Below are 24260 nucleotides of genomic sequence, written 5' to 3'. Positions count from 1 at the left end.
GGGATATATATGGGACCCTTGGAAAAATATATAATGGTTCTCTCATTCCTTTGCTTTAAGATTTCAGTTCCTTCACCTTTAATGGGATGGTGGGAAGCAATATGAAATTCCTCCACGAAGCGGCTTAAATAGTAAGAAGAATGAGCTCTTTACCAAGCTAAAAGAGCCACAACTACTTTAAGCGCATGGAGAGGAAGGCTAGCTTCTGATTTAATTTTGTATACAAATTTAGTAAAAAGCATGATTCTGATATTGCCAGGGATTCCATGACCAACCCAATTACAGTAACTCCTTAATTGGACAGAGATTTGGTGTGCAATCTATTTTGTCTGAGTAATTCTTTTAAAAATAAACGGTTTGTTCAAATCATGATAGCAAATAAAAATAAGAAAAAATGGTGTCGATAAGATGCTAAAGGGTGGCTGTTGGCGGTGGAATCATCTTTTTTCCAAACTAATCTTTAGGAGTGGCCAACTACCTCTTTGCCGTCACTGACAACCACCATTTAACATTGTTCAACCACCATTTAACATTGTTCAATCAGTAGTCTATATATTTTTTTTTTTTTTTTATGACGAGGAAATCCCTCTTAAGTTATGGCTACTTTGTGTACTTATATCTTTGTTGAGTAAACTTTGAACATGTGTAAAACGTCTCTCTTTCACGCAAATCGGGTAATACTCGGGGTTAGTTCCAAAAAATTAATTGTTTGAACCATTCGAATAAAATATATTACACCAGATCAGCAAAATCCTAAAATATTTCAACTCTTTTACAGTACTTATCACCGTTAAGACTAATTGGGAGGAATATTTCCGTTGGATGCTAAAAAGATCATCCTTGACAGTATCTTCATCCAAAAGCTTATTCCTTTTCCTTGACGATAAAGCTTAGTTTGTGCATCCTGGGGGCATGGGTTGGCTGTATGTACCTCTCATGACCAAAATCATCAAATATTTTAAGTAAAAAAAAAATTAATATAAATTACCCTCACGTTTGTGAGAACTTCTTTGGCTTAGCAATCTCAGCCTCTACGTCAGTCAATCGTTGCAAGTCTCTATCAGTATTTTGCTTACAAGCTTTGATGTACAACTCCTTCACAATTCCTACCTAATCAGCAGCCTTAAACCCTTCAAGACAGAGAGCTTGTGGATACCCAATCATTATCTCCACACATTCATATATACCTCAAATCTGTACCTCCATTGCACATCGATCCCTACAAACACTAAACCCCAGAAGCCTTTTTCACAGACAAAAATGGCTAGAGTTTTCTCTGGGGTCGCCTTTCTTTTCTTTGGATTTCTTGGCTTATTCTCTTTCCCAGCTGAAGCAGCCATAAAGAAGTACCAATTTGATGTGCGTTTGTTGTATTATATCATCACATGCACAAAGTTTAGCTATCTGCTCTGTTGATGACGGGTTTCTTCAATTCATTTCCATTTTTTTTTTCAGATTCAAGTGAAGAACGTGAGCAGATTGTGCCATGCAAAGCCTATTGTTACCGTTAATGGGAGATATCCAGGGCCTACAATATATGCTAGAGAGGGAGATAGAGTTATCATCAACGTAACAAACCATGCGCAATATAACATGTCAATTCACTGGTACGTACGATATAATTGCTGATCATACAAATTAAACTGGGATTTTCCCACCTTTTTTTATTTTATTTATTTATTTATTTTATAATTTATTAATGGCTTGTTTGGAGATTTTTGCAGGCATGGATTGAAGCAATATAGAAATGGTTGGGCTGATGGACCAGCTTACGTTACACAGTGCCCAATCCAGACCGGGAGCAGCTACAGTTATGACTTCAATGTAACAGGACAAAGGGGAACATTGTGGTGGCATGCACATATTCTTTGGCTGAGGGCTACAGTCTACGGTGCATTTGTTATCATGCCAAAGCCTGGCACCCCATTTCCTTTCCCACAGCCGCACCAAGAATTTGAAATTGTGTTCGGTGAGTTTCAACTAATTAAGACTCAGCTTCTATGTAAAGGAACAAAAAAGCCCGATAAAGATTCTAGCAATTTTGCTATTTGGACTTCTAACAATTTCGAAGCAAATGTGAGAGCAAATATAAGGCCACTAGTCCAAGCAAATTTTTGGGTTGTTATAAATATTCTTTTACATTCACTGTCCAAATTGCTAGCAATCCAATTATGAGGAATTCGATTCTAAAAAACCACGGGAGATTTATTTCTGTAATTCTTATTGTTTTGCAGGAGAATGGTGGCATGCGGATGTGGAAGAGGTTGAGAAGAAAGGGGCCAAAATGGGCTTGCCGCCGAATATGTCTGATGCGCACACAATCAACGGAAAGCCGGGGCCACTTTTTCCATGCTCTGAAAAACGTAAATACGAATCGTATTAATTAAATATTTTACATGTTTAGCTTTACTTCGAATCCTTCATTTTTTTTTAATTACTTGTCGCAGATACTTTTGTGATGGAGGTTGAACTAGGCAAAACGTATCTCCTAAGGATCGTCAACGCTGCCCTCAACGATGAGCTTTTCTTTGCTATTGCTGGTCACAGCATGACAGTAGTGGAGGTTGATGCAGTTTACACAAAGCCATTCACCACTCAGGCTATACTTATTGCACCTGGCCAAACCACAAACGTCTTGGTCCAAGCTAACCAAGTCCCTAGCAGATACTTCATGGCCACCAGGCCTTTCATGGATGCTCCACTTGCCATAGACAATAAAACTGCCACCGCAATATTCCAATACAAAGGCGTTCCAAACACCGTCCTCCCCACCCTTCCCCTGTTGCCGGCATCCAATGACACAGCTTTTGCTTTGAGCTACAATGAGAAGATTAAGAGCTTAAACTCTGCACAGTATCCTGCCAATGTTCCCCTCAAAGTTGATAGAAACCTCTTTTACACTGTGGGTTTTGGAAAGAATTCTTGCCCAACATGTGTCAATGGAACTAAATTCCTTGCTTCCTTGAATAACATCTCTTTTGTGATGCCCCAAACTGCCCTTCTCCAAGCTCACTACTTCAACATTAAAGGAGTATTTAGAACTGATTTCCCTGACAAGCCTCTAACTCCTTTCAACTATACTGGTGCACCACTTACAGCAAATCTTGAAACTGCCACGGGAACAAGGATTGGCAAAATTGCCTTTAATTCTACGGTGGAGCTGGTGCTACAAGATACTAATCTTCTAACAGTTGAATCGCATCCATTCCATCTCCATGGCTATAACTTCTTTGTCGTCGGGACAGGTATCGGAAATTTCGATCCCGCAAAAGATCCGGCCAAGTACAACTTGGTTGATCCTATTGAAAGAAATACAGTTGGAGTTCCCACAGGCGGTTGGACTGCCATTCGGTTCAGAGCTGATAATCCAGGTACTTTTAGCAAAGTGCACCAATAGAATTTACAATTCAACATATTCACTTTAATAAACTATATAATTTCGTCTCTCAAAATATCACCATTTTTTATTAGGATTCCGATCCTCTAAAATTCTCTACCGAATTCTCTCAAACAGGAAATTCCAGGAGATTTTAATCCCTCTTCAATTATCTTTTTGCGAGAAAAAAACTAGAAATTGAAAATTTGTGGTTTGCAAATAAGCATCATTGCACTAATGCTCCTAACGTGACTGTCTAGGTGTTTGGTTTATGCATTGTCATTTGGAGCTCCATACTGGTTGGGGATTGAAAACGGCATTTCTGGTAGAAGATGGAGCAGGACCAGATCAATCTGTTCTCCCTCCGCCCAAGGATCTTCCACCATGCTAGCCCTTGTAGAGTTTTCAAAAATGAATGGTGTGTTTGTGTATAACCACATTTTTATGTGGGAACTGCTTTCTACTTTCGTCCTGCAAAAGTTGCAAGTGTAAAATTTGAGGAAATAATTACAAAAAATGATTTGAAGATTTGCTTGGAAGTCAAAAAGTTGTAATTTCCAAGTTAAATGTATTATAAATACAACTTGTTTTAGTCCACTTTATCACTTCTAACTTCCAAAACAATTTATAGGACTTGTAATCGTAACGTTTTTTGTGAGCAGGCATGCAACAACCTTCTTACAAACTCACAAGATAATATCTTAACGGTGAGAAAATTAATAATAAAATTTGACAGATAAATTTGATTATTTAATAAAACAATTCTCGATTGTTTCCCCCTTTTGTTCAAGGAAATGAAACACAAGATAAAATTGAATTGAAATTGAAAATAAATGATCAAAACAAAGTTCGAATTCGGAACCTTTGTTTTGATACTAAATTAAATCCCACTTATCTTAAAAGTTTAAATTAACATGAAAGAATGAATTTAATAATTTAATTTATATTCAAATACATGAAAGCTACTAGAATTTCAAGAATCCAACAAGTCATATCAGAGACATAGAAAGAGGAAAAATTTAGTCACAGACGTTCTATTAAGGCTAACATCATTCAGCAATCAGGACTAGATTATGATCAAATCCTGAGACAACTTGTAAAACCTCGCAGCCTTGTAAAGAGTCGAGCAAAATTGGCTCAGCTTCATCACAGGAGCTTCCTAACCCAAGCCTGCCATTCTTGCCACAGCCCCAAACCCACACTTCTCCCTTAGATGTGAGAGCAATGGAATGTACACGCCCTCCTGACACTGAGACAGGAATTTCCTCACCCAATCCTTCAACCTCCAATGGGACATTCTCTGGCCCTGTCCTTCCCAGCTGAGAACTGTGATTCCATCCCCATGAAACAATGCTTGTTGCATCTCCCATAGTATCCGATGATGCAACCTTGCAAACTGCCAAAGAATGGCCAAGACCTGATGCTATAGACACGGGAATAAAGCTTATGTCAACTGGCAACATTCCCAAATCTTGCTTTGCTCTGCCCAACTGACCATATATGTTGCTCCCACAGCTCAACAGGGCGCCATTACGGCAAAGCACCAAGGAATGATCAAGCCCACACGCAATGTCTACAACTTCAACACCATGTAGTTCTTCAACTAAACAAGGTTCCCAAACTATTGGCATGTTTTCCTCTTTCTCCATTCCTTCTAAAACCAGCTTCTCGGCAACTTCGATTGTCGAGCTCGAGAGTTGTCCCCTGTTTTCTGATATACCCGCAGTTGAATCCAAAGGAGACGTCTCAAAAGAATTCCCAATCTTTCCTAGCCTAGCATCAGCTGAATAACCCCAGCCAAACAAATTCCCATCCTCAGTCTCTGCAAGTGCATGCCCCCAACCAAATGACACCTATCAAATGAAGATGCACCTCAACAATGTTTCCCACAAGCTCATGCAAATTATAAACCATGATGCCTTACTCAAATAAAAGCCCCACCTTGGCTATCTTTTCTCCCGCAAGTGCTTCAACTCTGGAAGGTGTAACCGCCTCGACGATTCCTTTTCCAAGCCCAAGCTGTCCACGCTTCGACCTCCCCCACACCCACAAAGACCCATCATCTCCAATGGCTGCAGAAATGACCCCAGATGCAAATGCAGCACAAACTCTCACTTTATCCAACCCTTGCACTCTCTTCGGTTCATTCCACGAGTCTCTGCTAAAAATTCAAATTTTGATAATCAGTAATGTAATGTTTTTCTTTCCATGTAAAATTGGATATGAACCACTCACGATCAGAACCCATCAAGCACGTATCCATAAATCATTAGGACGTCTCTGCTAAATGTTTATCTCAACTCCAATACACAACTTCATCAAAATTGGATGAAAAGGAAAATGAGGGAGAGAGGGATTGACCTAGGAGCAAGAAGGCCGCGGCCGAGCTGGGATTCGTTGTTTCGACCCCAAGACCAAATCTGACCTTGTGAAGTGACGGCCAAGGAGTGGTAGTGTCCCGCACTCACACTGGTCACGTCGGAGGGGAGCCCAGGGATCCGAGTGGGCTCGTAAGCGTCGCCAACAAGCCCCGTCACCGTTGTGGGCAGCCCAAGAGCACCCTGGGTCCCATCCCCAAAGCTCATCACCGCGCTGCTCATCCATCTTCCAAACCCTTCCCTCCAAACCCTAAATTCTCGCAATTTCAACATTTACCCCCCAATACTTCTTTCTTCTTCTTCTTCCCTCCTGCTGCTATGCGATTTAGCTAGGCTTGCTTGATTGGGTCGTACACTAAGCTTGGGCCTTGTATACTCATATGAACAAAAGCCCAAAATGGCCCACGCAGAATATGAAAAGAAGAAGAAAAATATTAATTTAAAAAAGTGCCAAAAAAATCCGATATTACTTAGGATATTTTGTAAAAAACACTACCAAGTTTGTTTATGGTGACAAATAATTAGAATTAGTTCTCAATTTTGTAATCTTAACCGTTTGTTTTTTCACAAATTTTTTTTTAATGTTTTTTAATTAGAGACAAGCCAAATTTAGACTAATTCTAAATTCGAGACCTCCCTCTCCTTTCACATAAGGTGGCTCATGGTCACCACGATTAGATGAAGTGGAGCTATAATCACCTCCTACCGCAAGTGAGAAATAATATTTAATAGACTCTCATACGACTCTCATACAATTATGATAATATGGTAGCGAATATCAACCATTAATTTTTACAAGTATTTGTTGATTCAAATGTTAATTTTCTCTACCACATCATCATAATTGTATAACAATCATATGAGAGTCTATTAAATAGTATTACTCAACATAAGATATGGCTCACAATCTCTCTGAGCAGAGTAGTTGTGGCTATCGGCTTATTAAGAGGTGGTATGGCCATCAATTTTTTTTTTTTTTTTTTTAAATAAAATAAAAGCTTAACAAGCATAATTGTATTTTTTACAATAATTTTTATTATTAAAATGAAAATGAAATTAAGAATTGGAGATCTAAAGTTACTATTTTTTTTCTTAAAAAAAAAAAAAGAATATCCGAATTTTGACAAAGCATAATAACACCAACGGCATAAACGACTACAGCCATTACTGAGTGTGTGAAGCAGAGACACCATAAGTACCGTTTAAAGAAAATGGCGATGGTTTCTACGGTATTCTCGCTCCCGACCCTAAGCCCTCCCAACCTTCGACGAGTCAACCGGTGAGTTTCTCTATAATTTCTGTTCAATTCGTTATCTTTGAGGAATGTAATTCCACCTACGGCTTACGACAACATAGGTTGCCATTATTGTTTAATGCGGCAGCAAATCAGATTTCGATTGAATAGGACACTTCGGGAAATTTAAGGAAACAAAACGGAAACGATTATTGGAACAGGTATTATTCCGGTGTGGCGTATGCAAGTGTGAGCAAAGAAGCAATGGGTGTGAGAGTCACAGAAGGGGAAGGGAGCTTGCCCAAGGTTGTGCTCACTTCTGCTGGTGGAAGGTGCGTGCGGGTTCTTATTTTTAATTGAATGGAAAGATTATCGATTTTTTTCCAAATGTTGATCGTTTACTGTTAAACCATCGATTACCCAAAAGCTTAGTTAATAATTTAATTAACATCCTTTAAAATTAGAGGTTTAAATAGTTGAGATTTTAAGAACTCCGATGTTTCAAAATGTACTAAAAGATGATTGAATTTGCTCTGTGCAGCGAGGCTGATGTGTATTTATTTGGAGGTTGTGTCACGTCTTGGAAAGTTGCAAATGGAAAGGACCTCCTTTTCGTTCGGCCAGATGCTGTGTTTAATAAGAAAAAACCAATCAGGTTGTCTTCCTGCCACTCTCATACCTTGAACTCTGAGTAGTTTTCCTCCATTTTTTGTACTTGTTTGCTCCATTGCTGGATATAGAGGTTTGAGTTATGTAGCATATTGGCTTATGAGTCAGATATTTGATATTTGATCTTTATGTTTGGTCACCATCTTCCAATAATTGAAGTTTCTGTCTGTCCAAATTTGAGAAACTGATACCAACAAGCTGATGCACAGTTGGTATCTGTTGAGCTTTGCATGTGACCTCAGTTAAGAGGTCACAAGTTGAAGCCAGTTGACATTATTTAAGATAATATGGTTCAAGAAATTATCATCAAATGAATTTGTTAGATGTACTGAATTGGAAAGGATGACCGAAAAAAAGGATCACAGATAAGCTTCACTTGGGGTGCATCACAATGAAAAAAGTGCCCAAACCCTACATATCTTTGTGTCTGGAAAATTATAATGGCTAAAGAGAATTTATATCCTACATTTTCAATGTTTAAAGGGAATTATTGAGACAAAAGAGTAATTCTGTCAGTGTTTTTGGAGTCACAAATTTCTGTAACAACTTAATACAGTGCATGTATTGAATTTTATTATTACCTGAAAACTTAGGATTCTTAGATACTGACTATGTCTTTCTTGGAATAGTGGAGGACTTCCTCATTGTTTCCCACAGTTTGGACCTGGCCCAATGCAGCAGGTATGGCCTTCTATAGTTGTGCCCATCTCCATTAATAGTCTCCATATTTATTTCCCTGCGTTCTGTATGGTACGAGCTCATGAACAAAAAATTAAAAAAAGAAAAGAAAGTATACTGCATGATATGATTTGATTTCTAATGAACTATTGAATACATGATTTTGGGAAGCAGCAAGCCCATTAGTTTTACTACAGCGGCTACAGCCAACACTTCACCAGCTGGCTATCAATGGATCTTTTCATGCCTAAGTTACTAGCACTTGAAATTGATATTAGGGTTGGATTGATTGCTATATTGATACAAAAGTATATCCTAATATTGGTAGAAGTTCTAGTCTAGCCAAAAGTGAGGGATGATTGCACTCTTCCTATCTAGTCAATTCCTGCGAGAGCCTGAAGATTTTCTATTTGAAAACCTTCTAGCATTTGCCAATAATTACGCATGTTACTTTATTCTTGTTTCTAATTATTTATTTGTTTGAACGCTGGAGATGTTTTATGTAATTAACAGCATGGATTTGCAAGGAATGTGGATTGGTCAGTTGTTGATTCTGAAAATGTGGAAGGAAATCCTGTCGTAACTCTATTACTAAAGGATGGTCCTTATAGTCGTTCCATGTGGGATTTCAGCTTTCAAGCTTTATACAAGGTCAGTTGGTCACTTCCCTCTTATGTAAATTATGTTAAAGCTATGCAACACTGATAACTAATCATCACCTGGGCATGTACCATGTATACAATAGATGCAATTTTACCCATTAATGGAGTGTAGCTAATTAGCTTCTTTGGTTTCATGTTATAGTATTAGTATCTTCTAGATTCTTCATGTAATATTGCATTTTGAATAATATGTGGTTTCAAATATAACTTACTATTTGCTCAATTCTTTGCAGGTCATTCTAACTACAAAAAGCCTTTCCACCGAACTAAGAATTACAAATACAGACAATAAGCCATTTTCATTTAGTACGGCCTTGCATACATACTTCCACGTAAGTAACATCATTTTGTGCTCAAGAGATCCATTTATCATCCTCCTGGTTTGAACCAAAATAAGATTTCATTTACTGTTACTTTTAGTGGTGGAAGAACTTAAGATTAAAATTGGAAGAAAGAAGATACGAGGCAATTGCTACATGATTTCATTTTGAGATCCTGAAAATGACTTGCGTATTTCATCCTTAACACACATGGTATTTGGGAATTCAGTTGCATTACATCTGCTTGCAAAATTAGTTGCAAATTATTATATTAAATTTCATCATCTTCATGTAGGCTTCTGTGACAGGGGCATCTGTTAGAGGTTTGAAAGGGTGCAAAACTCTGAATAAAGATCCAGATCCTAAGAATCCATTGGAGGGTAACGAAGAAAGGTCTGTATCATCTTTCAAATAATGAATTTCCCATATTCAACTAAAGAGCGGATTAAATTTAAAATGTTTTGCTTTTTATTTAGTCATTAGCTGGTAAAAGTCTGCAATATAGATTTCACTTCCAAAATAAGCAGTTCGTTAATTACTACTGTAATGGTGTCATTTGTGAGAATGTTAAGCAATACTTAAGGAGGGCTTTCTTTGCATAGGCATCCTCAAGAGCGATAACTTGGATATTTTGTAAGACCAGAAATGAGATTCTACTGTTCTATTGGTTGGTCACGTGCAAATCTGTTTGTCACACTTAACACCTGATTTGGACCATAGGGGACAAATTGCAACAATTCTTTCAGATTAGGGTTTAAAGGGGACACTGCAACAGGGCTGGTAGTTTTGGGTAGTAAAGTATGATTTGCCTAATTTATTCTAACCGCTATTGGAAACAGTTGAGGATAGCATGAATTCTCATAACTCCTTACGTTTTGCATCAATCTCTTAATGAATTTTTCAGAAAGACTTTTATGCATCTTCTGACATTCTTAACAATACAGGGATTTGGTCACTTTTCCTGGATTTGTAGATTGCGTCTATCTGAATGCCCCTAATGAATTGCAACTTGATAATGGCTTGGGTGATAAAATATCTATCAAGAACACCAAGTGAGTTGCAAACCTTTGATGCCTTAAATTTGGTTCCACCAAAATCTGTCATCAATATATCTTTGCTTGACATTTTTTGCTTTCTTTCCTTACCCATGCAGTTGGACAGATGCTGTTTTGTGGAACCCTCATCTGCAGATGGAAGCTTGCTACAGAGATTTTGTTTGTGTTGAAAATGCTCAGGTAATAAATATCCATATTCTTTCCGAAGTTAAACTGCCTAGATTTGTGTCTGTATTCTTGATACTGACTGCTGGCTTGATGATGCATCAAACGATTCAAACCAGCCAGTTCAGTCAACAGAGTGCTTATTGGAAAATAGCATCTAAACTGGTTTTATCTACTTTTTCTTTATCGTTCAGCAACAAAGTGCCCTGCTGATTGACAATATTTGTATGTTATTCCTGATGCTAGAGACTTATCAAATATCTGCATCTTTTCATTCCCTATTCAGATTGGAAGCGTTCAGCTAGGGCCTGAACAATCTTGGACAGCGACACAGCATCTTAGCATTGACTGAAGAGTAGCTAAGCACTGTTGCTAAATTTGTTGACAATTGACTTACTGTCTTAATTTCAGTATTTTGATTTGAGTTTTGCAAAGTTTTCCAGTTATACAAACAAATAATATGGCTTGTCCAAAGTTCCTATTTAAATTGACATGTCTTTGATTGGTATTTCCATTCTATACATTATAGATTCCACTGAGTGATGCATTTGAGCTCTCTCTCTCTCACCAGTAATCTCCACAAGAACATTTCCCTCCCTTGAAATGGTGGAAACGAATTCTGTCTCGTACAACAATATCCCTAACATAAATCTTGGAGATGAGCTTTGTTACTGTGTGACAGTCCTCACACACCCGAAGATTCTTAAAAATCCGAATAGTTGTCTCTGGTTTTGTTTTGATCAGCCCAAATGCAACAGCCAACTTCTCACTATGATACTGGATTGCTCTTTCTTTCTCCTCATCCTCTAGATCAAGTAATAAGTCCCCTGTTGCAGGTTTATACCCTTCTTCTCTTAGTTTCTCTGCAATCCGGTTCCACATCTGATAAATCTCTTCCACCTGTGGGTGAGACCCATCTCCAGCTGAAAATTCATGGACAATACCATTTAGGCTCATTGCACTGCACCCTGGAAGTTTTGAAACTCCTCGGTGTTTCATCTGGCTTCTCACTTCAAATGCTTGCTCCCATTCCCCAGCTGCAGCATGAACTCTTGCCAAGTGAATGTACCGGCCACTGTGTGCAGGGTCAATTTCAATCAGGATTTTCCCTATCCGTTTCCCTAACTCGAGATGTCCATGAATCCAGCAAGCTTTGAGCAGTGCCCCCCAAATGGCAGCATTTGGCTTGAAGGGCATTTTCTCAATTAACTCTTTTGCTTCCATAAGCAATCCAGCTCTGCCTAGAAGGTCTACCATGCACCCATAATGCTCAATTGTCGGGCTCAACGTATAAACTTTTGTCATGCTCTTAAACATGGATTTCCCATCATCAACCAACCCTGCATGACTACATGCAGTCAAAAGTGCCGTGAAGGTGATCAAATTTGGCTTAATTCCTGCTTGCTGCATTTGTACAAACCAATCAATAGCTTCTTGTCCCCGACCATGCATTGCAAAACCATTGATTATCACTGTCCATGCATAGATACCCTTCTTCTCAAGTTTCACGAAGACTTCTAGAGCTTCTTCCATGTCACCACACTTGGTATACATGTCTATAAGAACACAACCCAGGATTGGATCAATTTCAATTCCGTTTTTGTCCATATAGGCATGGATCCGTCTGCCTTGATCCAATGCTCCAAGATGTGCACATGCTGAAAGCGAGCTTGCGAGTGCCACATTGTCAGGTTTGACACCTGCAATCTGCATTTGATGAAAAAGGTTCAGAGCTTCCTTGTTCAGTCCTGCCCCAACAAAGCCAGACATCATTGCTGTCCATGAGATCACATTCTTTACTGGCATATCTTTGAAAAATTCACAAGCCATCTCTATGTCGCCACATTTTGTATACCCATCAATCATTGAGTTCCAAGAAACAATATCCCGCTGGGGAAGACGTTCGAAGAGGAGATGTGCAGATTTGATGCTGCCAGAGATGGCATAAACATGAAGCAAGGAATTCATGGCATAAATGTCCAAGCCAAAGCTTGTTTTTATGATGTGAGCATGTATTTGTTTGGTCTCTTCCAAAGCCGACAGACTGGAACATGCTTTGAGCAGGAAAGGGAAGGTGTAAGCATTATGTGGCACTGAGTGAAAGAGCATTTGATGGTACAGAAGCAGGGCTACTTCTGGCTCATTGCTATTCGAGTATCCTCTGATCATGGCGTTCCACATGAAAGTATTGGGTCTGCTAATTCTGTCGAAAACTTTCCGAGCATAGGTCAAGTTGCCAAAATCTGGTGAGGTGCTTGAAGCTAGGAGCCTGCTCATCGGGAGAGGGTCTACGATAAGACCTGTTTTATAAATGTGAGCATGGATCTGCTTCATTTCCACCATTGTTGAACATCTTTCAAGCAGAGACAGGGTCTGTGCTACATTTGATTCCAAGGAGAGCTGACTTGGTAGATTCAGCAAAACGGGTGCCATTGAATGGTTGACAGGTGAAGAAAGTGTTAAGAGGTTCATAATGAGAAGACGATGAAACAATGAGGTATTGTTTCTATGGCTATGACTTCATTAAGGCTTTAGGATAAGGTTCTTTTTATATTTTATAACCAGGATAAGTTCTTGATATTGACAGGAATATCGCCTTTTAGCAATCACGTCGAAATTTTGTTGGCCTTCGACAAAAGAAGAGCAATGCTATATCGGCTGTTGCGTCATTTTTAAAAGTGACCTTTTATTATTATTATTATTATTATTTTATTTATAAAATAAAAATATAAAAAAAGTATATTTATATCAAAATTGACTTATGCTGCACACTAATCTTATTGCGCTAATATAACAGTGCTCATCAACCTTTATTTAAAAGAAAAATCAAAGGCTGATGAATACTATCACATATTCACATTAGCCTAGCGATTCAGTATTTAACCTTTTTTTTTTTTTTTTTTTTTAACGAGTAATTTTATTATTCACACTCATTTATCATATTCTGATGTGACTTGTTCTAAGTAACTTCTCATGTTAGTTACTTAAAAAAAATAAATGTGTAAATTATTTAAAACATGTCAACCGATATTATTTAAGTACGATAAATGGGCACATTACTTAATAAGGCTTCGGCAAAACAGCCAAATCCACTCAAATATGGTAAGAAAAAGAAGCAGCATTAAAACAGACAAGAAGGAAGAGGGACACTTACCTTAGAAAATTGACCAAGTAATCAACTCAAGCAAATTTAATTTTTATGAACATTTACCATCAACTAAGACAACCTGAGTCTACCAGACAGGAATCATTCTACCTAAAGCCAAAAGCCATTAAAAGAGAAAAGAAATAAAGAAGAAAAAAAACCTCCATGAGCTCAGAAAAGCTCAACTAGAGATGAATTTACATAACAATGAACCACTTTACAGTCTCCAGATGATTTTCTGCCCTGTTCCATCAAGAAGCCAACGAAGAAACGATGCACACCAACACTATAATCAGCACTACAGCACAAACCCAGTAAAACCATTTCTTGTTCTTCTTCATTTGACTGGCGTAGTAAATACTGTTGGTTCCCCCACTGATAAAGTTACCCGCACCCGCCAAATTCTCTTCAATATCATCAACATTTTCCCCTTGTGTCTCAACCAGAACAGCCATGTCAAGGAAGACCTGATGAAGCTTGTTCAAACTCCTCCGAATATCCATGGCCGCCTCATGCCTCTCTTTACTCCTTAAATCCACCTCCGTTTTCCCTTCAAATAACTGAACTCTCACAGCCCCTGAAACCATCTTTTCAACCACCTCCTCGCTTGGTACTTCACCCGTTGCAGTGTAGTACCTCCTCTTGAGATCCTCCTTGTGATCCGACAGAATCTTTTCTCTCAAGGACTGGAAATCATTCATCATTTCCCTCAGCTTGACTCTCAAACCATTTGTCACCGACATCCTTGTCCTATCAACCGGAGTTCCCTCTTTGTATGCTTCTGAGATTCTCCGATTGGTCACATTGGATCGGTCGAGCGCTTCTAGCCTTGCCTTGACGATCTTGGCTTTTCGGAGAACTGCAACCATGTCTGATTCCATTCGGTCTCTTAGCCCGCGAAGAACTTTAGCGCTGTGGGTAGACTTTGTCTCTTCATTCAGGTGTTGAAGATCAAACAAGAGATTGGTGATCTCTTCCATTTCGGCCTTGATTGCATCAACTTCCTGAAAGAACTGAGAGAGGTTCGGTTCGTCAGAGTCTTCAAGATTGGCTTCAAGGTCCTTCTGGGCCTGCCTCGTCAGATCCACATAACTTAAGAACGATTTTGTCATAAGATCATTCATATTTGCAAGAATCTGCAAAACCCACCTGCCAAAATATATCAAGAAAATCCATATAGAGGCACAAACCAAGAAGTATAAAAACCCAATGGATTTTAGAAGAGAAATTCAGGAAGTGTACCCTTGAAAGATTCAAAGATTTGGATCGACTTCCAAGATTCACTGATTCCCTCGGAATAACTGCTCCAAGAGATCTGAATCAAACAGATAACTAGCATGAAGTTTGAGACATGCACTCAAGAAATATTAGAACCTATAGAAACCATAAGAAACGGCTTCATCAAATCTTTGGTAATTTCAATGTTCTGATTAGTAAACAAAACCGTGAAGAAAGTGACGAGTAGTGGAAATAAGATAAAAGAAAAACCCATCGACAACAGTGTCCAAACCAAAAAAGAAAAAAACGAATGTCAAAGGCTAAAGAAGCCATGAAAATCTGCGAGTTCAAGAATGGGTTTGCAGCATGAAAATGAAAAACCGCAACATTATGCAGTTAAACATGTGGGTTAAAGCAGTTTGAAAACTTATAAAGCCTATGAAAACCAAGAAGAAAGAAGGGAACTCAAAAGTGGGATTCCGTAAGACCTTGGAGAAATCGATGATCTGTGAAAAGCTTGTCAAATTCAGAAGATCTTCCTTCCTTCTCTCTCTCTTTCTCTTCAATAGGAGAAGAAACTCTTCAATTGGGGGGTTGTGATCGCTCGGTTTCATTACAGTTCGTTATATATGTATGTGTTTGAATTTCAAACTTACGTTTAGCATTTTGTAATAGCCGTTATTGTGTAGAGAGCAGGGGTTGCGATTCGCCCTAATTATCGGGCACGCTCTTACGGCATCGTTTCAATTCTTTATTTCTTTAATAAAAAAAATAAAATAAAAAATCTTTCTGAGCACATTCATTAGGTTTTTATTTTTTTTTATAAGAAAGATAAATAAGTAAAATAACAAAGAAAGAAGAGCTGGAGGATGATTATTTCCATTGTTAAGCCGGATAGATAATCGAAAAGGATAAATATGAGAACGCTTTCTTAAGAATATCGAAAGACAAGAATAGAACTGAGAATGTCTGAAATGATCGAAACAATCTTTCGATCCATGATGAGATCCAGATGGTTGAAAGCTAATATCACAGTTAACGAAACACCCTCCAACATGAAGTTTTTCAGGTTAAAAAAGACTGCTATGTGAACAGCAAGTAGGGCTGCAAGAGTTTATACTTCCAATGTAATTTGGATGATCTTTCACCGACTTTTCTATCTACAAAATGTGGAGATTATAACAACATTGTCACTAGTACTATAATCCTGTGAAAATTCCGACACAGAAACACCGGTTAGCTATTGCTGTCTTAGTTCAGCCCCAGGCTTCCTATATATTATTGAACTCAACCACTCTCAAGCAGACTCTTCAGGTCAATATTAGACTCCACCTGTTGTTTCTTGGCCTTCTCAGCCTCAAACTTCCTCAATGTAGTCGAACTTAGTTTCTCTCCACTAGATTCTTCAGAAACCAGATCTACAACTTCAATCTGCAACAGACCCATGATATTAAGGACTATTTTTTTGGACAAAGTTTTCCAAGCAATTAAGAAGAAACACTTTCAGAAATTTCTACATGGATCAACACTACTAAAACTGGAAACTCAAACCTTTAGTTGTGATAAACCTCTGTCGGCTCTCTTCTTATTAACTGACAGTCCACCTGGTAATGTCTCCTTGCTGCCAGAAACCAAATCGAATTAATCAATAATTATCTGCTACCACTTTGTCAGAAAATTAGAAGACCAAGGTTAAAGAAATCAAATATCACTCTGAGACCTTATTTTAGAACTAGTGAGAAGCAAAAACATATTCATCAATAACAAACCTGACTACAATTGCCTCCAAATTTTCATCTACAATTGAAGGGCCATAGGGGTCTGTGATAGGCTCAACTTGCACTACCAGCTCCAGCTTGATAGACTGTGCATATATATGCATGAAAACGGAAACTAGAAATTATCATTATAAAGAAAAGCCTGCACGCAATTATGATGTTAAAACCTTATGGAAAATTTTATGATGCATTGCAATTGAGGTTGTGAGATCGAGGTCCCTCTGTTTTGCCACCTACTCCTTTCGCACGGCGACTTTCAGTTCAATTCCCTTCAACCAGAACAAAATACAAGCACTCTCTTCCCTTGAAACCCTTTATTTTGCAAATATAGACATCCCAGTTTCAGAACATGTAGCAGGTAGCCATCATGCCAAGATTGAAACATGGCAAGATGGTAGCATACAAGGGAGATATAAACCTACTCAATCCCACCATCTCAGCTACAATACCAGCTTATTGGGCCGCTACCACCAATTCGACTGGCAGCTTTCCCACAAATTTATACTCCTTATTAGATCTTTCCCTTGACAGCGGTAAAGATCCCCTATGGTAGCTTTTTTTGTGGCCTTTCTTGACAGGTCGTGTACTTTGTTTTGCTGTTTGTATTGATTGACTATCTCATCTATTAAAAAAAAAAAAAAAAAGCCCATACAGAATGTGCATCTTGTACCATATACCTTGATGTAATTCTCGACATTATGGATCCTATCCTCAATGGGCTGTATTATATCTGAGAACTGCAAAAGATGGAAAAAGTAATTAAATCATATCATCTTACGTAGAGGGAAAATTTCAGAAAGAAAAAGGAGAATAAGGTTGGCGTCAACAAAGTCCATGAATGTGACAAGGAAGAAGGCCATAAACGAGTATACTAATTTTGAAGTTGGGCTTGATGCAGAGTGTTCTGGTACCATCAATTATAAATCTTCCAGAGACAAGAGGACTTTACAATTATTGCATATAAAGTCGATTTTAATAAAGCAAATACTGCCTGCATGTTTCTTGAAAAAATTAAATGCACCGCCACAAATGAAACTGAATGAGGATTTCTAACAGAAAATTTATACCACAAATCAAATCAAAGAAATTAAAATCACAAATGGCTATTCGTCCAAAAAAATAAATATCAAAAAGGCTCCTGGAAACAAAAGTTAAGACATAGCATAGCATAGCAAAGCTAGTTGGACCTTAAATATTCACAACCAACTAAACTCCCAGCCATGCAATAGCTGCTAATAGATAAAATTGCACAGTCCATCCCACCTGAAAACCTATTTTATTTTTAGACATACAACAAACCACCTACCAAAACATCCATAAGACGACATTACCCTTTAGATCTTCAAAGAATTATTCAATGCTCCAGAGGCAAAGGCAATATTTATATTCCCCCCTCTCTCACATAAAAGGTGGCTCCACCATTTATGAATTCTATACAAACTTCTAAAACAAATATAGCAGTTTAAGCTACAACTGCTAAATGCGACATGAACCCAGATTTCAAACGGCTATAACCAAATGGGCAATCCAGAAAACAGTAGTCAAACACCACACAAGCCCTTGTACAATCATATTACTGCCACAGCTCCAGTAAAATGGTTTAGCAAAACAAAAAGATCACCTGTTTGTTAGTCAACATCGGCCCGTCACAAACTCCAATCACTATTCGATCCCTCGCCAGCTCCGCCGCTGCCTAATTCATCATTCTCACCTCATCAACCTCATCAAATCCCATCATAATAACAACAATAACGCCAATTTTAACGAATTAATCAGTAATAAACACAGAGAGAGTGGGACCTTGAGAAAGCGGCGGTGGCCGTTGTGTAAACGGTCAAAGGTACCGCCGAGGACCACAGCGCCGTATGAATTCGGCGGAGAAATCTCGGACTTCACCACCGGATCCTCCGGAAACGACATCGTTCTGGGAACTCTGTTTTGCACCTAGTTAGGTGGGTTGTCGTTTGCGTCTCTGGGTTCTCCAATGGAAACCAACCACTTCTTATATATACTATCAAGGATCTGGCCCATTTGGGATTGTGTTCGGTGCGGCGGAGAATGAGAGGGTTCAATGAACCTGGACATTTCGATCCATTTATATATATGACCAACTAGCTAGGGGTGGGCAAAACCCGCCCAGCCCGACACACCAGCCCCGATCCAGAGACCGATTTTTAGTGTAAAATTTGCGGATCCGGGATGGGGTTTTAACTATCCGTGTGGGGTGGATTGCAGGTAAGAGGTTTTAAAATTACCGGGTACCCGCCCTGCAAACCAAAAAAAAAAACCCTAAAACCCTTAGAGTTGGCTTACATACCGTTATTGCTATAGTTAAGATTGAATATCAAAATTACCTTACTTTTATAAGCTTTTAATAATAAAAAGAAAATGAAGAAAAATTTTGAAAGATTCAATCTTGATTGTTGCTTAAACTACAACATATATTAAAATAACATGTAAGCCGGATCCAAAACCCACTATCTCTTTCTTTCCTCACGCAGTCACGACTTCTAGAGAGGATTTGAGAAAAAGTGGAGAGAAGAGAAGAAAAGGTAGAGAAGAGAGGGGAAGCCATGAGGAAGAGAGGCGCCCAAGGAAAAAGAACAGGAAAGAAGAAGAAGAAGAAAAGGGAGAGAAGAGTGTAAAGAAACATGAATTCGGTTTCTAGGTAAGCGTGTAACCCATTAACTCTCCCTCCTCTCTTAGAGCATCTCAGCAGAGCAGAAGTAGACAACATAGCTATTAAAAAAGTATAATTTTTTATTTTAACTACTCATTTTTTTATACACTCCAATAAATTCTCTATTATACTATCTATTTTCTTTAAATATTTATTGTGTGGGAAATAGTGTGAAAGAAAGACGAGGAGAGAGTAAAAGGAAGAAAGGCAGAGAAAAATAATAATAAACAAAGTTTATAGTGTGAATAATGAATATGCTAATCAGCCCATTTACTATTCATACTAAAAGGAAAACATGCAAAATAACTATTATGCTGGAGATGAAAAAAGGCTAATAATATTCAAATTTGATTATTATGAAGAATTTGCCTATTTTCTTGGAGATGCTCTAAGCTTGCCACTTACCCCTCTCTAGAATGCTCCATAGTACACAGGACCAACCAAGTGGAGGGGAAGAGGAAATTCAAAAAGGGTAATGTTAGGAATTTTTTTTTTTTTTAATCTTATTAAAGTTAATAACTTTTAAATTATTATTAGATTAAAATTTAATAATTATTTATCACAAATTTAATGATAATTTTAAATGTCAATTTTGGGAGGAAAAAAAAATCCTTAGTATTACTCTCCAAACCAAGACATTTTGATCAATTTTGGGATAAGTGTTGAGATTCACATACGGCTCAACAAATTCGTTCTTTATTTTAATCACTTTTTTTACTTTAAGTATTATTTTTCAAAGTAACTTCATAACGCACACTATTTTAGTTATCCATTTTTATTATTTTAATTAAATATTAATTTTCAAGTTTTTATTTATTGTTATGAAAAAGAATGCTAGAGATTAAAAAATGCTTATTAAAATTTGTTGATTGAATTGCAGTCACTTCTAACCACCCCCACATAAATAATAGGTGTACCGTGTAGGACACCTATCTCAGGCAATCCGAAGTTTGTTGGTCACGCCTACCCTTTTGGTCGCACCTAACCTATCTGTAGGGCTGCCCCATTTTTATTTTTATTTTGTACGACTCCCGAGTCCTTCACTGTCAATAAGGAGAATCTAGAGATATTGCAATGAGAAAAATTGGCATTGAAAAATCTTAAAATCAACTTCGTGAATAACTACTCCTCTTTAAATAAAAACCACTATTACAAAAGTAACAATCTTCAAGGGTAATTTAATAATGTAGAACAGATAGAGCCCCTGATGATATTGCTCCAATGCCTTTCAAATACCACAAACAACAACATTTGCAGGATTCACAACTGCTTAACCATAGCAAAACACTCCTTTAGGAAATTATGCAGCTCCGACACATATATGTTGGGGAAAGTCCTGTAATGGTCAACATGAGGGGATGTTTGGAAGTTGAAGGACCTTACCTTTCTCCCCATCCTCCTCTGTTCATCAATAAACAACTCTACAGACTGAAAAGGAATGACTTTGTCTGCTGTGCTATAGAGGTAAAGCTGAGGGCAGCATGGGTGGCTTTTTGAGAGGTTGGAAAAGATTTTTGTTAACTTCCTGCCAAACAAAAATTAAGTGAAATCAAATTCCAACCATTTTCTAGAGCAGCTAGTTACTTATCATCTAGGAACAAGTAGATATGTGTCAAATAGTAAGGCTGTGGTAGCAAAAGCTGAAACATAAACAAAATAATTACAATTCCACGTCTGGCAACTTCAATAAAAAAGCAAAAAGCTTCTCCAAAGCTGATAGAAGCACAGTTTCAATTATGGGAGGTTCATTCAATTCTCCAGCCTTAACTACAGGGTATGCCGCAGAGCTACGTTTCTTCAGTAGAGCGGCAGAAAATCCAGCTGCCCACACCTGTCACGGTTAAGACAAGTTATCGTCTAATATCCTTACAGTTAATCAAAATGGAATTCTACCAACATCCTCAAGCAAAATACTTATCAAAACACACGGATTTAAAAGCTGGGAATCCATGATCAGAATAACCTAACACAGTCCATAAATCCTATCTTCACTTCCAAGTAGGCAAATGTGGTCAAAGAAGTTTAACAACAAAAGCAGTCTAGTACCTGGGTGCAAACATCTTTTATGGGTTTTTAAGAAGACAGTAGAACCTACACACATAGTTGGACATCATAGGAGGCATATATGTGCATCTGCAGCCCCACTACTAGATTCTATTGATGATAAGTTTTTAAAGTTCAAAATTATAACAAAAAAAAAAAAATGGTTGTTAAGAATTTAAGGGTTGCAGAAAACTTAAACAAATCATTATTCACAATGACAACTCTAATAAAATCATACACAATAACTGCAAAGTAGAAACAGATTTCATCATCTCTTAAAGAAAAACCGGGCTCATCCAAAGCTACTCTCAAACCAGACCAGGTCAAATAAAAATTCAGTTGGACTGCCTGGGTTGATTTGGATAGTTTAATTCACTTAAAGTCACTTCATTGTTGTTTAAAAATGTTGGCTGGCAGGTGCCAACAAACAGAACTGTAGCACTTGCTTTTTATGTGTCACAGATTGCCACTTTCTAATTAGATCAAGGTGAGCTTCAGTGGGGGAAAAAAGAATGCTTCATAACTGAGAATGATGGTCCAGGAAGAGAAGAATCATTGATGAGCGTCAGTAGGGTAAACTATCACTGAAGTAACTGCAAGAGCCTTACAAGACAGGTGAAGGATCCCATGCGCCAAATCAAAATCGGTCAAATATGGGCTCTTAAAATTAACATATTAGAAGGGAGGGAGAGAGAGAGTAGGAAAGAATCACTGAGCTAACTGCAACAGCCTTACAAAACAGATGATGGAGCCCATGTGCCAAATCAAATTAACTCAAATATGGCTGTTAAACATATTAGGAGAGCGGGAGAGAGCTATCGAAACTATAGGGATACAGTATGCTGAACCACCCTGTCCAATGGGCATTAATTCATTTTAGGATTAAACTTTACCCACTTGAGGCGCAGGGTGAGTTCTGTTTGCCAATCTATGGTTTTGAAAGCAACACTTTACTCCCCTGTAGTTGCAGTTCATTAATGCCGGTTATACGTTCAACATTATACAAGCAGGAACACATCTTTCATCTTAGAGGTACATAACCAAAATCTATCCTCAGTCAATCAATCAAAACCTACTAAATAACCCATCACAAAATGTGCATTAACAAAATCAAACAAATCAGACCAAAAACTCCTAAACATGTTTTCACTTTAATGGATGAGTTCAAAAAAAGAAACAAACAAAAGAACCTGATTATTAAACGGGTCCCCTCCTCCCGAATCAACGATGCATCCTTTGATCTTCTCCATCAGGTCCTTTCTACCCTGGAAAGCATCAAGAAGGGCACCATAGCTGCAAAAATCCAACAGCAATTGAATTCGCTAAAACAAGCTGTAACAAAAAGGAAAGAAGAAAAAAGTACGATTATAATCATGAAGGAGTTTTAACTATTCAACCTACACAAACCAACCCGTATTGCTAAAAGTGTGAAAAACCAAGCACCGCTCTCTGCCGTCCTCTTCCCCCTCCGACACCCACGAGACGAGCTCGTCGGCCAACGCCGAGATCCGCTGCTCGACTCTTTGCCCCAAATCGAACCACAACAGCTCTCTCACGTCGACCACAAAAGTCACCGCGTGGAGCCCCCTCGCGTTGTACCACTCCACGTACCTTTTCAGGTGCTTCGTCTTGGCCCCGAGCCACCCCAACAACACCACCGCCACGACCCGCTCTTTGCCGCCCAGAAACCCCGCATTGCTCGCATTAGAACTCTCCGAAGCCCGGCTCCACACGGAAACGCCGTCGTTCGAGCGGGACAGGAATTGGCTAAAATGATTGGTCGGAATCGGCGGGCCACTGGACCTGGAAAATGAGAGGGACGAGAAGGGATTGGGATTGGGATTCGAAGGGACCGCCGAGAATGAAGAGCGGGCGTGAGCGTGTGAGAGAGAGAAGCGGGGTCTTGTTACGGCGTCGTCTCGGTTAGCGACTATGAGCGAAGGAAACGGTGTCGTTTTGGCGAAGACTTGGCGGGTGAGAATGGAGTGGCCGTAGAGGAACCGGAACCTCGCCGGAGCTTCAATGGCCGAGCACGCAACGCTCAACATTTGCAATACGCGTGTGGGGTCGTCACTCGTTGTTGTTATCTATGAACACAACTCGGGAAAATTTTCAAGATGATCAGCCAAGCATGGGAAAATTAGTAGTTTTTCCATGAAATCTTTTCCGCCTTGTCTGGATACTAACGTCGTCGTTTCGGACGGTGACAAAATGCGCTAATCTGATCAGTTTGAGGGAGAAAAGGGTTTTAATGCAAACATTTTGTAGAATTCATCTTTTAAAAATCCGCTTGCAAGGAAAGAATGCTCAAAAACTTATATATGCATCATCTAAATTAGACTTAATCATGTGAAAGACTAGAATCGTAACATATTTGAATTTTGACGAAACTGGTGAGAATGAAGAAAATGGGGCGAGAGAAAGTAAGGGAAGAGGGACAAAATCTTGCAGTATAATTGAATTACTGGGAGTTGATTATAATTATTTGTAAATAAAGCCTTTTGTATTATAAACTTATAAAGTGAATAAGAATAAAATGTAGTTGTTTGAGCAAATTATAAACCGAACCAGTAAAATTTCTCATCTTATTTTCTTTTATTTCACTTTCATTTTATGTTCTCTTTCATATTTTGACGGAACCTTTTCACTATGCCATCAATGATAAGACCACTTCTAGATATTACTATTTTTACCATAAACTATTTACAAACTATATGAGAATTCAAATTCTTAATACATCAATTACTAAAATTAGGGGTGTTGAAACGGTTATAGTAGTTGGTTATTGGCTCTACCACAACTGACTTTGGCGGTTATTGGTTTTTAATAACCGCAACCGCCTAGACGGTTATTGGTTAT

At 38.4% G+C, this 24260-nt stretch overlaps 6 protein-coding genes across 8 annotated transcripts; 2 read left to right on the top strand and 4 right to left on the bottom strand.

Annotated features, from left to right (window-relative positions):
* Positions 1-1234: 1234 nt before the first annotated feature.
* On the top strand, positions 1235-3907 carry LOC132187270 (laccase-11). Its single transcript, XM_059601535.1, has 6 exons — positions 1235-1359; positions 1456-1607; positions 1725-1969; positions 2235-2363; positions 2448-3371; positions 3637-3907. The coding sequence occupies exons 1-6, from the start codon at positions 1261-1263 to the stop codon at positions 3765-3767; spliced, it is 1680 nt and encodes a 559-aa protein (XP_059457518.1). The 5' UTR covers positions 1235-1260; the 3' UTR covers positions 3768-3907.
* A 392-nt stretch (positions 3908-4299) lies between these two features.
* LOC132187381 (uncharacterized) lies at positions 4300-6054 on the bottom strand. 2 transcript variants are annotated; one of them, XM_059601676.1, is made up of 3 exons: positions 5738-6054; positions 5318-5537; positions 4300-5229 (listed from the first exon to the last, which is right to left on the bottom strand). In XM_059601676.1, the coding sequence occupies exons 1-3, from the start codon at positions 6025-6027 to the stop codon at positions 4426-4428; spliced, it is 1314 nt and encodes a 437-aa protein (XP_059457659.1). In that variant the 5' UTR covers positions 6028-6054; the 3' UTR covers positions 4300-4425. The 2 variants fall into 2 exon arrangements, with proteins under 2 accessions (XP_059457659.1, XP_059457660.1); XM_059601677.1 differs by having other exon boundaries at positions 5318-5534.
* An 858-nt stretch (positions 6055-6912) lies between these two features.
* LOC132188689 (putative glucose-6-phosphate 1-epimerase) lies at positions 6913-11045 on the top strand. 2 transcript variants are annotated; one of them, XM_059603215.1, is made up of 10 exons: positions 6913-7033; positions 7210-7320; positions 7530-7643; positions 8287-8338; positions 8849-8986; positions 9231-9329; positions 9613-9710; positions 10262-10369; positions 10471-10552; positions 10824-11045. In XM_059603215.1, the coding sequence occupies exons 1-10, from the start codon at positions 6966-6968 to the stop codon at positions 10887-10889; spliced, it is 936 nt and encodes a 311-aa protein (XP_059459198.1). In that variant the 5' UTR covers positions 6913-6965; the 3' UTR covers positions 10890-11045. The 2 variants fall into 2 exon arrangements, with proteins under 2 accessions (XP_059459198.1, XP_059459199.1); XM_059603216.1 differs by having other exon boundaries at positions 6943-7033; positions 7137-7320.
* A 56-nt stretch (positions 11046-11101) lies between these two features.
* LOC132188688 (pentatricopeptide repeat-containing protein At5g66520) lies at positions 11102-13061 on the bottom strand. Its single transcript, XM_059603214.1, has one exon. The coding sequence runs from the start codon at positions 13007-13009 to the stop codon at positions 11102-11104; it is 1908 nt and encodes a 635-aa protein (XP_059459197.1). The 5' UTR covers positions 13010-13061.
* Positions 13062-13834: 773 nt separating this feature from the next.
* Positions 13835-18729, bottom strand: LOC132188767 (syntaxin-112-like). Its single transcript, XM_059603303.1, has 7 exons — positions 18479-18729; positions 18300-18371; positions 17356-17415; positions 16670-16764; positions 16452-16521; positions 16204-16331; positions 13835-14831 (listed from the first exon to the last, which is right to left on the bottom strand). Exons 1-7 carry the CDS (start codon positions 18596-18598, stop codon positions 13934-13936), a joined length of 1443 nt encoding a protein of 480 aa, XP_059459286.1. The 5' UTR covers positions 18599-18729; the 3' UTR covers positions 13835-13933.
* A 1744-nt stretch (positions 18730-20473) lies between these two features.
* Positions 20474-23612, bottom strand: LOC132186991 (uncharacterized). Its single transcript, XM_059601130.1, has 4 exons — positions 22803-23612; positions 22592-22694; positions 21023-21189; positions 20474-20883 (listed from the first exon to the last, which is right to left on the bottom strand). The coding sequence occupies exons 1-4, from the start codon at positions 23447-23449 to the stop codon at positions 20619-20621; spliced, it is 1182 nt and encodes a 393-aa protein (XP_059457113.1). The 5' UTR covers positions 23450-23612; the 3' UTR covers positions 20474-20618.
* Positions 23613-24260: the final 648 nt, after the last annotated feature.

Source organism: Corylus avellana, chromosome ca7, assembly GCF_901000735.1.
Source record: "Corylus avellana chromosome ca7, CavTom2PMs-1.0".
NCBI classification, from domain to species: domain Eukaryota; kingdom Viridiplantae; phylum Streptophyta; class Magnoliopsida; order Fagales; family Betulaceae; genus Corylus; species Corylus avellana.
The sequence above is the reverse complement of the archived record's forward strand: the minus strand, read 5'-3'. Positions and strand labels throughout refer to the sequence as shown.

Coding starts and splice junctions, on each gene's coding strand:
- LOC132186991 (XM_059601130.1), bottom strand. CDS start 23,449: ATGTTGAGCGTTGCGTGCTCGGCCATTGAAGCTCCGGCGAGGTTCCGG. Junction 22,695..22,802: donor AGCAATACGGGTTGGTTTGT/GTAGGTTGAATA, acceptor GGATTTTTGCAG/CTATGGTGCCCTTCTTGATG. Junction 20,884..21,022: donor AAGTTGCCAGACGTGGAATT/GTAATTATTTTG, acceptor TTTGTTTGGCAG/GAAGTTAACAAAAATCTTTT.
- LOC132188689 (XM_059603215.1), top strand. CDS start 6,966: ATGGCGATGGTTTCTACGGTATTCTCGCTCCCGACCCTAAGCCCTCCC. Junction 7,321..7,529: donor CTCACTTCTGCTGGTGGAAG/GTGCGTGCGGGT, acceptor TGCTCTGTGCAG/CGAGGCTGATGTGTATTTAT. Junction 9,330..9,612: donor CCTTGCATACATACTTCCAC/GTAAGTAACATC, acceptor ATCTTCATGTAG/GCTTCTGTGACAGGGGCATC.
- LOC132188688 (XM_059603214.1), bottom strand. CDS start 13,009: ATGAACCTCTTAACACTTTCTTCACCTGTCAACCATTCAATGGCACCC.
- LOC132188767 (XM_059603303.1), bottom strand. CDS start 18,598: ATGTCGTTTCCGGAGGATCCGGTGGTGAAGTCCGAGATTTCTCCGCCG. Junction 18,372..18,478: donor GCCACCGCCGCTTTCTCAAG/GTCCCACTCTCT, acceptor ATGATGAATTAG/GCAGCGGCGGAGCTGGCGAG. Junction 16,332..16,451: donor GAGGTTTATCACAACTAAAG/GTTTGAGTTTCC, acceptor GGTCTGTTGCAG/ATTGAAGTTGTAGATCTGGT.
- LOC132187270 (XM_059601535.1), top strand. CDS start 1,261: ATGGCTAGAGTTTTCTCTGGGGTCGCCTTTCTTTTCTTTGGATTTCTT. Junction 1,970..2,234: donor AGAATTTGAAATTGTGTTCG/GTGAGTTTCAAC, acceptor ATTGTTTTGCAG/GAGAATGGTGGCATGCGGAT. Junction 2,364..2,447: donor TTTTCCATGCTCTGAAAAAC/GTAAATACGAAT, acceptor TACTTGTCGCAG/ATACTTTTGTGATGGAGGTT.
- LOC132187381 (XM_059601676.1), bottom strand. CDS start 6,027: ATGTTGAAATTGCGAGAATTTAGGGTTTGGAGGGAAGGGTTTGGAAGA. Junction 5,538..5,737: donor CGCGGCCTTCTTGCTCCTAG/GTCAATCCCTCT, acceptor TTGAATTTTTAG/CAGAGACTCGTGGAATGAAC. Junction 5,230..5,317: donor CGGGAGAAAAGATAGCCAAG/GTGGGGCTTTTA, acceptor TTCATTTGATAG/GTGTCATTTGGTTGGGGGCA.